General features: G+C 37.0%; 1 protein-coding gene and 1 long non-coding RNA gene across 4 annotated transcripts; one reads left to right on the top strand and one right to left on the bottom strand.

Annotated features, from left to right (window-relative positions):
* The first annotated feature begins 2,353 nt into the window (after window positions 1-2,353).
* On the top strand, window positions 2,354-5,614 carry LOC132184596 (uncharacterized). 2 transcript variants are annotated; one of them, XR_009440573.2, is made up of 3 exons: window positions 2,354-2,538; window positions 2,979-3,065; window positions 4,931-5,614. It is a non-coding gene; the product is annotated as an uncharacterized LOC132184596 (long non-coding RNA). The 2 variants fall into 2 exon arrangements; XR_009440574.2 differs by having other exon boundaries at window positions 2,354-2,552.
* Window positions 5,615-10,781: 5,167 nt separating this feature from the next.
* LOC132184167 (putative GDP-L-fucose synthase 1) lies at window positions 10,782-12,681 on the bottom strand. 2 transcript variants are annotated; one of them, XM_059597684.2, is made up of 3 exons: window positions 12,477-12,681; window positions 11,350-12,302; window positions 10,782-11,275 (listed from the first exon to the last, which is right to left on the bottom strand). In XM_059597684.2, exons 1-2 carry the CDS (start codon window positions 12,493-12,495, stop codon window positions 11,356-11,358), a joined length of 966 nt encoding a protein of 321 aa, XP_059453667.2. In that variant the 5' UTR covers window positions 12,496-12,681; the 3' UTR covers window positions 10,782-11,275; window positions 11,350-11,355. The 2 variants fall into 2 exon arrangements, with proteins under 2 accessions (XP_059453667.2, XP_059453666.2); XM_059597683.2 differs by having other exon boundaries at window positions 10,782-12,302; window positions 12,477-12,679.
* Window positions 12,682-13,599: the final 918 nt, after the last annotated feature.

Here is a 13,599-nt window from a genome sequence, read left to right as displayed (position 1 = left end):
GTTTCGGCCACCCCCTTGGGGCCCAAGGGGGTGGCTCGGCCACCCCCTGGTGCCCAGGGGGTGGCTCGGCCACCCCCATCCGGCCAGATGGGGGTGGCCTGGCCACCCCCATGGCCAAAGGGGGTGGCCGAGCCACCCCCAAATTGCCAAGGGGGTGGCTCGGCCACCCCCAGTTTTTTCCGATTTTTCTTTTTTTTTTTTTTTTTTTTTTAATATATTTTTTTAATGTTTTTTTAAAAAAAAAACATTTTTTTTAATTAAAAAAAAATTAAAAAAAAAAATTAATATATGTGCCACGTGTCGACGTCTGATTGGTCCACATGTCCAGTTTAACGGTCAACTAACGGTCAACTAACGGATGGACTAATTTGGTCACTTATCAAAACCACAGGGACCTCCTATGATAAAAATGAAAACCCAGGGGGGAAAAAATAAAGTTGTGAAACCCTAGGGACTAATTTAGTATTTAACCCTTATTTATTTTTATGAGTTTTATAACCTTGAAGTGGTGGATGATGACACTATACGAGTCACAGTCAAGTTATTATAGTTTTTACTATAAATTTGGTATCAGTTAACGTGGCATTTACTTCGGTTATTAAATAATTAAATTTATTTGTTAAATTTTATTATTTAATTTAAAAATAATTTCACAAAACCTTTTCGAACTTTCATGTATTTTGAAACTACTACTCTGAAATTCAAAAACTCTTGATTTAAGGTATCAAACTTTTAATTTTTTGCAATGTCCTCAATTCGTTAGGATATTCCGTTAAATATTTTTCAAAATTCTCATAATTCTATTTTTTTTTTTAATAAAAAAATAAGATAAAAAAGAAATTACAAAGATTTAGGGGTATGTATTTTTTCTAGTTCCATTAAATCCTGGCCAACGCCCTAATTAATCTTTGCAATTCAAAGTTTAATACCTAATTAATTGAGAGTTTTTGAACTTTAAAGGGTTAATTTTAAAACGCGTGAAAGTTCATGATGGTTTTATGAAGTTTCCCCAATTTTTTAATTATATTGTGTCAAGTGACACTTATGTGTACTACTATTATATAAGTTTATAAGGAAGTTTTAATAAAAATTATACTAAATTAAATATTTTCGTAATTAGTAATATATTGTGAGCAGGCCGAGACCAGAGAGCTAGTAACTTCTGTGTGCTGATCCATTAACTTGGCCCAAATGAGTGAGTGAGCTATTGTTTAGTGTGAACCCAGCTCATGTAATTGGGCTTTTCTGCAAGACCATTTTGTCGGACAATTTAACCACAACAAAAGTAACATGTTTATCCAAACCATTTTAGATTGTCTTTTACGGACATGTAACAAAAATCTAGCTCAAACCATTATAGTCTTAGCAAATTTGTGGAGCATTGTAGATAAAAAAAAAAAAAAAAAAATGCATAGATAAATTAATTAAAAAAAAATCAATATGATTCGCTTCTCTTTGAGAATAGTGAAAGTGTAAAAAAAATAAAATTTTAAATAAAATATTGAAAGTGAAATGTAGGAGTGGGATTAGAATGAGTAATTTTAAGTGGTCTATTTGTGTTTTATTTGTGTCAGACTAAGAATAATGTGGCTATTAAAATTACAATTGAGCTTGTAATTGATCATTATTGAATTTTGATTAAATAGTGATTTTAATATCAACATCATTCTTAGTAAAACATAAGTAAAATACAAATAGGTCACTTAAAATTATTCGAATTCAAACTAGTGACCTCTACTTTATTAGGCATGATCCTAATTACTTCACGGAGACCCCACCTTTTGGCACATTAGTTGTAAAGCTACAGTATCTTTTCTTTTTTCCTTTTTGGCTGCTAATGTAGACATTTCCTCTTTTCTTTTTTGGATCATCAATATTAAATTAACACATTAAGATTTGAATAGTCTAATTTATTTAATTATTAAAATGAGGTGAGTGTTGACATTTTGGTGAACTCTCCCTCTCTCAGATGCAGGGCCGCCTGCATGGTGGCATTGTCTGTAGTTTTAGCAGATGAAGAGGCCCATTAGTATTTATTCAATCAAGGTCTCTGAAATGTACCTGTGGAATACATAAATGTGGGTAGATGAAGTGTCCATCTCACCTTCTTTCTCATTAAAAGCCTCTTACCTTCTTTATCATTTTATTATCATCATTTCCCCTTCCCCTCATATTTATAGCCTTTTTGGTCTGATTTTCAAAAAACAAAAACAAAAACCACCCCTTTTTGCTTTTCTCATGCATTCATATTATTAAAATATGATGAGTTTTTGGGGTTGAATATAAAATAGGAGTAACTATTACATATATATATATATATATATATAGAATATAACTTCATTTCCATATCAAAAGCTCTTTGACTGTCCTTTCTTCGTTTCTTTAACAATCTAAAGGCATGGATAATCATGCTTATTGATGATTCTCTCTCTCTTTCTCTCTTGTACTTCATTTTCATTAATGAAACTTCTAAAATTCCAAATATTTGGTTTGTTCAAATACAAAGCTTCTTCCTTTTCAGCAGGGAGACACAGTAAGGTACTGGTTTGCAGGTTAAGTTGCTTTAGCTGTTTATTCTCTCCATCTCCCATAAGAAGCAGAGAAGCAGCACTCTGTTTCTCTTAAGAACACAAGTTTGTCTTTTATATATCTATATTTTGCATGAATGTTGTAAAAAAACAAAGATCTGGGTCGAAAACGCTCAATTTCATCAGAAGAACTGAGACATTTCTAATTCAGTTTTATTTTCTCAGCCTTTTTCCTTCTCCAGAGCTTCTTTTTAGGAAAAATAAATAAATAAAAAGCTTTCAAAAGCTCCTTTGCTGGAGCCTGGAGACACCCACTTCGTCATTCCTGCGTGAGAGATCTCAGTATCTCCAGCTTTCAAACCTTTTTCATTCTTTATCGTTTTCTTCTTTTTCTTTTTTTCTTTTTTAGTTTGTAATTTATTTATTTTTTCTCTGTGTTTTATTTTGCAGAATATTGAGCTTTAATCAGAACCGTCTGATAAGAGATTCCTGATTCATCTTCCTCTTGGATTAAGAGCTGCCCAACTTTCTCTTCAGGTAACTCTCTCTCTTTCTCTCTCTTTCTCTCTCTCTCGGAAAAATTAATTGCTCTTTCTCTGCTGTCTGACTTTTTCCTGAGACATTCTGTCTCTTGCTGTTCTCTGTTATGATAGTCCCGAACCTGGATTTTGATTTGAGCTTTAAAAACAATCACCTACCACTGAGGCTGCATTGCCAATTTGTGCAACTCACTCTCTCTGCCGTACACGTGGCAAATGATCACGATTAAATCTTCTTCATTCAAAAAACCCAAGTTCCCATGTTGTACGGGAATCTAAGTATGACAATCATGTGCAATGTCATAGATTCATTATTCATAGTACAGTTTTTGCATTTCAATTCTCGGATTGACTACAATGCCCTTCTCCTCCCTTCAATTAGAATATGTGTTCGATGGGCATTGCTGTCAACTCGAGCTTTTTCTTTGCGGGCGTCACTTTTGTTGCTAGCTCTTTCTCCTCTCCTTGCATGCTTGTGTTTGTTGTCCACCCTAGCAAGCAACCTGCAGAGACCCATAAAAGGAAATTCACATCACATGTTGTAGGTTAGATCAAGACATTTCCTGTTAATATGGATACGTGAAATCCGGGGTACTTTTACCCATCCTTGACCAAATGTCAAAAATATCCCCCATTTCATTGGGCCCCATTTTAGGGTGGAAATATTTGACCCCAAGTTTTTTTCTTAAACAAAATGTTGATGGTTTGTCTTTGTCGGATCTAAATTTCGCAATTCGTACAATAAATATGAAAGAGTCTTTAAGAAAACACTTGTCGAACAGGTATCGGCTACTCGTGATCTATTTGACAAGTTAACAAGTGAATTTTATAAAAACCTGTTAACTTTTTTAGCAATTTGGTCAGCAAAATTAGTGAGAATATGAGTCGTTTGTCCTATGTGGATTAGCTAGGGACCCCTAGAATCCCCAAACGAATGTTAGGCCAAGAAGCATTGTTGTGTAGGTGGTTGGTGGCGGTCTCGATGAGTTTAACCTCGGCCCTTGTGCCCTGTTTGGTCAGGTGGAGTCAGGCCTCAGAATTTAAACTTCTATTAAAATAATGTTTTTTTTTTTTTTGTTTATTGGGTATGAAAACATATTGAATTTTGAACGCAAAGAAAAGGTGTGACACAGTAATCATACCAGTAGCTGATTTGTCTAAGAGTAATGCTCTTTAGCCTCTTTTCTAAGCTTGTAAAAATTCATCACAAAAGGTGGGAAAATGGTGGAGATGAGTATATATATATATATATATATATATATATATATATAAACAAAAATGTTCTGGAATATAATAAGGGGGGGTATTATTTAGGTTGGTGAAGGGTAGAGAAGGAAAGTAGTGGGGACAGGGATTGCTTGCGCAAATCTAGCTAATCTGGGCTTCTTCTGAGGGAAGAAAGGTGAAAGGTTTAGAGAGGCAAAAGCAAAGCAATGAGATATTCAAACCGTACGCCCATTCCTTCATTTCTTGCCACATTTACTTTGGCTTGGCCTCATTATGTTTAGACAGTCAGTCACAGCGTGGGGGCAGAAGACACGCGCTCAATCAAGGCAAGCCCTCATGTCCTCACCTTCTTACAACACACTCTATCTAAACATTTACACAAAACTTTTTTTTTTTTTTTTTCTTCTATGAAAGTACAGAGGAACCCATCAAAGGGGGTGCTTTTCAATCCCCCCTATTTCACTGTTTTTTTCTTTTTCTTTTTCCTTTTTTCTGAATTTAATTCATGTTTATTTTGACCCATATGCATCCACCTACATTGTTGTTTTTTTGTGTTTTGTTTAAGAAAAAACCCACCTTTGTTTTTTTTTTTTTTTTTAAAAATCTCAGTCTGTCTCTCTGCACTTGTGATGCTAGGCTTCTGGTGGAGGAGTAGCAGCAGCAGGAGGGGTGAAGCATGGGGAGGGCTGTGGCTGTCACTACATGGAAGAATGAATCATGGTTTATCTTTTTCATGAGAATGTTTGTGAAGCAAATAGGACTTACTCTTCTGCTCTTCCTCCTCCTCTTCTGCTTTTTTCCCTTTTGATGGTGGTGGTGGTGGTGGTGATATTGGCGGGACGGCTCAATCTCTTAATTTTATGATACAGTTTTTTTTTTTTTTTTTCTTCACTTACTCTTTTTCATGGTGATGATCTTTTTCACAATGAAAGATTATGCCAAAAAAAAAAAAGGGGTTAATTCTAATGACACTAACTTGCTCCTTTGGTTTTGCATTTGTGCCTTACTGCTTGTTGAAGAAAACTAGATTATTCCTTGAGGAAGCAAAGAAAGAAATGGAGCAGTAAATAGGAGTTGGTGAGTAAATCTGCAAAGCCTTGGGAGTTATCAAACACTGTTTTATCATCAACATTTCCAGATTCTGTCAGTCTTTGCTTCTTCTGTCTCTTTTATGATATAGTTTTGTTTTCTCTTGGGAGATGTGGGGTTTGATAGATAGCCCATTTCGAATCCAGTAATCCACCAGGAAATTTCATTTCGTTTATGTATACCCATTTGAAGAAAAATATTATACAAGTGTTGATCTTATCCTTGGGATTTCCTTTTCATTCATATAATTTTGCTGTCAATTTTTTATTTTATTTTTTTGTTTTGCTGCTTTGTCATGTTCGTTTAGATCTATTTGTTTTTGGGTGTTGAGGTGACATTGCAGGAAACATAGGGTCCAGTGGGAACAGTGTTAACACAAACTCTAGGGGCCCTAATAATAATTTTTTTTTTTTTTTTGCGCAAATATAGAGAGAACATTATGGATAGCAGTAAGGAAGAAAACAGAAGGAAAGACAAGGAAAGTTGAGGCATGAGTGACGGAAGGAAAGGCCTCATAGTCCATGGAAATGTCCTATCAATTTTGTGCACTGCAATGGGGGGCTCTTTCCTGCTGCTTTTGGTTTTTGTGTGCATGTGAAAGCATTGGCTTTGTTTATTAGCTTTATTTAGGTTATCTTATGTCTTTTGTGGGACCTTCAAATAATTGTGATTTCGAGGAAAGTGGTGGGGAGGCGGTTGGATTGGGAGAAAACAAGGATGGAATGGATCGATCATTTGTGATAGCTAGGAATTTTAATTCATTGATTTCATTTCCCAGTTCCCACCTTTTCCTCCTTGGATTCGCAACTTTCTTCTTCTTCTTTTTTCTTTCTTGTTGTTTTTCCTGGTCAAGGATTGTGGCTTCACAATTGAACTCAAAACTCATATTTGGATTCTATATATATTTCAAAAATCAATGTGGATATGAATGTCTTTTCATATCCACATTGATTCTGAATTGTTTTTTCACATAACTGAATCTTAAACTTGCATGGGAATTTGTGCTAAAAACAAAATATCTAAGTATATTTGCAATGTGATGAATGATGATCCTCTTAATTCACTGTTTCAGTTTGATATTTTGCTCCATAGATTGATTTGGAGAATGCCCACTTTATAGGTAACAAAATTGTATGGTATATAGTTCATAAGCATTTACATAGAATATATATATATTGTTTTATTCCTTCGAATTCTCCTGTTATATCTTTTACTTTGACTCGTTAGAGTCACTTGCCAACCAAAAATTAGTATTTAACATATTAGTTAAATATATTAAATTATAATTATACCCTTAATTAAATATATGGGACTTACATGTCCTAATAAGTTTTTGGGCTGACCAATTACTCATCCCGGCAAGCGGGTCTCATATGGATTTTCTTACAATTACTTTCGAAATTGCTATCGATTTCAATCCACTCCCTTGAGGACTTATGGCTGTCCGGGATGGAGGTCATGCCTTTGCACTCACTCGACCGTCTTGTGGCTGGCCTCCACGATCCACCACACACGAAGGTTGTAGAGGCAAGCTTCCCGAATAGGTTGTGGAGGCTCTGCGACTCACCCGTTGCCTTCGCAATCTGTCTTCATGTTTTGTGTTTAGATTGTTTGATAATGTTTATATTTGAGAAGAAAAAAGTGTAATCAATCAGTTTCAGGCTATGTCTTCATAATTTTCCAAATCTTTTCCATTTTTCTTGTGTTTTTCCCTCTTGTTCAGCAAATTTGGAGCACAAATCTTTTATGTAACGAAAGCCATATTTCATTTTCATGAAAAGAAATGAACCATCACTAACTGGTGATACTTGCATGTTCCTGCACCAGCTATAAACATTTGCCATTTAAGGTAAAAACCAATGAAGCCCCTATCTTGTTTAATTGTAATTCTCGAAACTGCACATGTTTAGCCACTGATATACAAAGTAGCTAGGGCTACCAAAAACATGAAAAAGGGAAGAAAAATCAGGTCAAACAAGGAGATAAAAACAAGGGAAAAGAAATAATGAAAGGAGAAGAAAACATCTGATATAAAGACAAAGTGTCTTTAGCTTGTTGGAAAGCCAAACATTGCAAACAAGCCATGTTTCCATAATAGTGTAGGCTTCTACACATGGCATGTACCAGTGTCTGCTGCAGAGGCCAATAATGGAAAAACGAAAATTACATCCACTCCCACACTTGCAATCACAGATGAGTGAAATGAAATCTTAAGCTGATATTCTTCTGCATCAGAAAAGAACAAGTCTTTAGGGTCCCATTGGGGATTTAGATGCATTGAACCTTTTAATTTTCTTTTTGGTTCTGCAGAATTGCATGCATCTCTCTCTCTCTGAATAGGGAGAGTAGAAGCTAAACTCCAGCAGGATTAGAGTGCCTCAACATCATTGATGTTGCAGCAAGTGTTCAATGTGTGGTCAAATGTTAAATCATCACTGTTGGGCCTATGCGACAGCAAGCCCACATAGTCAAAATGTCGATCCACTAACCCAAGTTGACCCAATAGTTAAAACAAATGATTCCCTGTCACACCACACCACATCCACACCACTTGACTATTTTTGTGCCACCTAGGCCATGTTTATAACCAACCCACGTGCCCTAAACTTTTAATTATAAGGCGTCCTATAATGTAAATAAACCACCCTAGAAATGATGGCCATGCAAGAACTGACAGGGTGCAGTTGAGGCCAAATTATTATAAAAGGCAATCCACAATCAGGTAAAAACGACTTTTGTTCTCTTCTCAAAATTCTGTCATGTTTTTATTTTAAACTCCTCTTTAAACACTTTACAAACTTAGGTATCAGAGTCATCTCCGTCGGTCAGCACCGGGAAGCTCCTTTGCTTATTTTTCTCCTCTTTCGCAAGTGATTTTAATTGATATTCGATAATGTTCGAATTTAAAACCTTTATTCTGATTTTATGTTAAGTTCAATAACTATAAATTTATCTCTCAACCCACGTCTTAGGAAGAAAGGCTTTTATAACCAGCCAACTTACATTTTCTGTTTGGTTAAGAAATCATCACCAGAAATTGACTCCTTGTAGTCATGGTTGCCAATGAGGCTTCCTCTTGCAACTTTTTGCCAGTTGCCCCCACACCCTCAAATGATGGCCATGACTTTGTGACATTGACTTGTCTAGCATGTTTCTATTTTCCTTTTGGATTTCATAACTGAAAGCATGCCCATTTGGGAATCTAATCTGTTCGTGGAAAAATAATTCAATTCTTCCATAATACTCTTTCTTATTCCTTTTGTTTTTTTCTTTTCAAAACAAAAATATTATTGAACACCTAAAATATAAAACACTCAAAACTATTTTTATCTTTATATCACATCATAACATGTTTTTAAATAAGAAACAAAAAACATTAACAAACGAGTGAGTTGCTTACTGGCAGTGCTATGAAAGAGGATAAATAATTTTTTTTAAACAAAACCAACTTGTTACAAGAACCCACGACTAGCAAAACTTAACCAAAAATATAGAATGAAATTTGAACAATATTTTTGTGTACAAACTTCCAAAGATATAAGCCATAAAATCTTAGCGTCCTTATAGATACTGGAGCTACAATATGTAGTTGAATATGGAATTAATTTCGTTCCCTCTGAAAAATAGATGGATGGTGATAAGTAATGAAAGTTGTGGAAAACCTTCAACAGTGAATATATCGGCAAGAAGCGTTTTTTTTTATATATAATCTTTTTTGATTGCTATGTTAGTTCACGTGACACTTATTATTTTTATAAAACGTAGACTGCCATGTGACTTTGTAAAGGAAGTTGTAATAAAAGTTGTAACACCTCAAAACAATATAGTTGGCAACATCTCACTTGTTAATTTGTCAGATATAGCTTTAGAGTTCCTTAAGAAATGTAGAGGATCTTAATACTTTTAAGTCTCTAAATTTAGAGTACCTATTATCTCTTTTATATATATAATCATTTTCTTCATATCTTCATTGTGATTATTATGATTTTCACGACGTGTTGTTAGATTGAATGGTATAGAGTTCAAGAATAAATGTAATTCAAATTGCCGTATCTTCAAACTAGAAGATCAAACACAAAAACAAAACAAAAATAAGATTTCAGCATCTCCCAAAGATATGAGAAGTTCGAGCCATGGACCCCAATCATAGAAAAAATATATATATCATGTCGTTTGGATCTTTATCTTCGTTAGAAAGTTAAAGATGTAGATTTAGATTTGGTGTGAAATTTCTAAAACTGGCGATTTAAAATGTCAAAGGGTTTCGAATTTGAGTGTTGCTAAGAATAATACAGTTTTTACTATAAATTTCTTATAAACTGACCTGACGGTTTACTTTAAACTTACCTCCTCAACCACTAAATACTCATTATTGGCCACATATAGAAGGAAACATTCACTTCAAGAGCTCTTTAAGTTATATCAGAGGGCTTCAAATAAAGCAACATGTAATGACCTGGGTGCAAGCTTTCGCCACCAGTTCAGCTGAATTTAACCATTATAAAATTTTAATCAATTAGATAATTGGCCATACCTACCAACAACATCCAATTGCTTGTCTACCAAGAGGCGATAAAACTAGGTTCCAAGTACTGCTTTAATGAAGCATGTCTACAAACCTCAGTGAAAAATAAAGCAGAAATATGGTGGAGCAAAGCAAAACTATGAACAATTGTACAGCAAATGCCGGCTGCATAAATGGAGTTTAATAAAAAGAAGATATGGGAAGTTTCAACTTTGACTCAAAACAAAGACTACCGCCAGAGAAGATAGGGTGGACAGTCAGCGGAAGCAATAGTGACTATATTCAGTTACTCGGTGGCTATTGAAAGGACAAGAAGAAAGATACACTAAATATGAAAACCTATCGGCAATAAGACTGACCAGGGAAGAAGAAATGAAATGCTCAGGAATCATAAGCACCAGCAACACAGCAGAAGCCTGAAGGCTATATAACTCAAGGAGGAAAAGAAATATTATAATACCCAAATTTGTAGAATAACAAGTCTCAGGAAAAACTACCGAGGGCTATTGGCTCATAGGATTATGCCACTATTGAGTGGAAACTATCTGAGAATCTAACTAATACAAAAACAAAAAGTTAAGTCAGTCAGATCACAAGACACTGCACCATTAGGTAACCAAAATGACGAAATCAGTAGACCAATGCGGTGCATGTAAAGCGAAGTATTAAAGAAAGCTATCACTTCAATTTCTCGTAGTGCATCACAAAGTAGCAGAAGAGTAGCCATAAGAGAATATAACAGAGGTGGCAAATAGAACAACTTAAGGTACAAAAGAACAAGAGCAATTGGCAATTTGTTCTAGGGCTTCTGAGCTGGTTGACTTAAGTAAAACATGGCAAAAGTGGCAGAAAGAGAGAAGCCTGAAACTCATGTAAAACAAAGACAATAATACTCCTCAATCATAACAACCGAGTCATACATAACACAACATTTTTTGAACGTATAATTGATTTACCACCAGATTAAGAAAAGAACCCAGATTTCTTCCATGCCAGCCACAACTACGGCCAACACCTCTGTCATGTTCTGCTAGATCAAAAACTTTTAGAAAAAGAACATCTGCACCCAATCTTGGACAATTGACATAGACATTACGAATAGTATTACCGAACTACATATGAAAATAACTCCTGCACCTATCCAGAATTGTTCACGAGGCTTCAGCCTCCACTCACAGTTTATTGGCGGAGAAAATGGAAAAAAAATTATTGAAAATACTCGTACAATTACAATGGATAACAACTGAGCAGTAATCAACCACGATTATAGATCATAAACTGAATTATGGACTTGCGAAGCACTTGACAATAACTCAGCAGCGCACCCAATGCTCACAGAAACAGTAATCCTCTAGAGATGAATCATTCTATATAAATAAAGTATCACAAATAATCAGCAAACATAATTGGTACAAAAAACTATGTTCGGGTAATCAATCACCTGAACTCATTGCTTGACATTCTCCAAGTACCACTTGTAGGTATCAACAAGCCCATCCCTGAGCGGAATCTTGGGGGTCCAACCCAACCCAGCAAGCTTCGAGCTATCCATGAGCTTCCGAGGAGTCCCATCGGGCTTGGAAGAGTCCCAGACAAGCTCTCCCTGAAACCCCACCACCTCCTTCACCATCTCAGCCAATTCCCTAATGGTCACCTCCTTCCCACTCCCCACATTCACATGCCCCAACCCACTGTATCCCTCCATCAAAAACGCCACCGCATCGGCCAAATCGTCGACATGTAAGAACTCCCTGAGCGGACTCCCAGTCCCCCACACCACCACCTCCTTCGCATTCTTCACCTTCGCCTCGTGAAACCTCCGCATCAGCGCCGGCAAAACGTGCGAGTTCTCGGGGTGGAAATTGTCATACGGGCCGTATAAGTTCGTGGGCATACCCGAAATCGCGTCGAAACCGAATTGGATTCTATAGGCTTCGCACATCTTGATCCCGGCGATCTTGGCCACGGCGTACCATTCGTTGGTGGGCTCTAGGGGACCGGTGAGGAGAGCGTCCTCCGGGATGGGTTGGGGGGCGAATTTGGGGTAGATGCAGGAGGAGCCGAGGAAGAGGAGCTTGTGGACGCCGTGGCGGTGAGCGGAGTCGATGACGTTGGTCTGGATCTGGAGGTTGACGGCGATGAAGTCTGCCGGATAGGTGCTGTTGGCGTGGATGCCGCCGACCTTGGCCGCGGCGAGGATCACGAACCGGGGCTTTTCGGCGGCGAAGAAGGCGTCCACGTCGCTCTGGCGGGTCAGGTCAAGCTCGGCGTGGGTGCGCAGGACGAGGTTGGTGAAGCCCAGGTGGCGGAGCTTGCGCACGATGGCCGAGCCGACCAGGCCCCGGTGGCCAGCGACGAAGATCTTCGCCGACTTGTCGTCGGAGAAGGACGATCCTGTTGTGAGAGAGAGAGAACAAAAACAAGGTTAGGGTTTTGGAGATCCGGGAAGATAGGCAGGCATTGTTTGGAGGGTGAGAAAATGCGGGAAAACAAAATGAAGAATTTGACATCTTTTTACATTGTATCAGTTGCCAAATACAAATAGAGAGAGAGAGAGGGAGAGAGTACCGTTGGAGGAATCTCCCATGCTGGGGATCGAGCTTGTGCTGAGACCAGTGAATTCCTTCGACTTCACCCGCCAACGCTTCGGTTGAGACAATGTATTGGGTTGGGTTCAGCAAGTTTGGGCTTCTAACCTATCTTCCGATCTACTCCCACCGACAATGTTTCCTCTTGTCTGGTTTCAAATCTGGGTCCAAATATTTTAACTTAATTTAATAAATGGACATGTGTTTACAATTCATACACTTAAAAAATGCATCTAAAATTCTATTAAAAATACATATGTGAATCTCAGTTTAATAAATTGAATTGATAAAAACTCGTTCAACCCAATTTAGAAAAAAAATTTGACTGTTCTTCTGCCTTTGTGTTGCACCCATTGTGACTTATATCATTTTCCTCAACCTAATGTGTATTTTACTACCGCTTTGGCTTTGCTAATAACTCTTTTACGTTCTACTTTCCCTAAAAAAAAATAACTCTTTTAGTACGGTATCTTTCCGCCGACAACGGGAATTGAAACCGGAAGAAGAGGGAAACATGGAATGCAACCAGAAAATGAGCACAAAAATTTGCACTTTTATTAACTTTTTAGCTTCTCTTGAGTAAGATGTTGGGATAGTAATGTACATTCTCAAGATCATGCAAATTTAGGGCATGATTGCCTAGCGAATGTGTTACTATCCTAAGTGGCAACCCACTCTTTTTTTTTTTTTTTTTTTTGACATGTCCACATAAAGAAAGGGAGGAGAAAGATTCGAACTAGTGACCTCCGCTTCATGAGGCGTGATCCACAGTCGATTGAGCTACCCATTGGAAACAACATCCCACTTTTTATGTATGACACATTGACATTAATATCATAACATATTAGTACACTTTTGAATTCATTGTTCACAGCGACTTACTCTATCTTATAGATTATCCCCGTGATTCGAACCTGATAACATGGTGTCAGACTTTTATACCAAATAATACTTAGGATGGACCAAATTTGAACCTAAGAAGAGTAGCAATATGCTAAGGATGTTCGTTGTGGTAGGGTTCCCAAGAAGACAAACGAAATGGGACTTTCCTCATATTTGGACAACTTGTTAAGAATGTTAGATTTCACATGTAAAGAAACTTC

This window comes from Corylus avellana, chromosome 7 (assembly GCF_965113065.1).
Source record: "Corylus avellana chromosome 7, dhCorAvel1.hap1.2, whole genome shotgun sequence".
NCBI lineage: Eukaryota > Viridiplantae > Streptophyta > Magnoliopsida > Fagales > Betulaceae > Corylus > Corylus avellana.
Note: the sequence above shows the minus strand (reverse complement) of the source record. Positions and strands in the feature narration are given on the sequence as shown.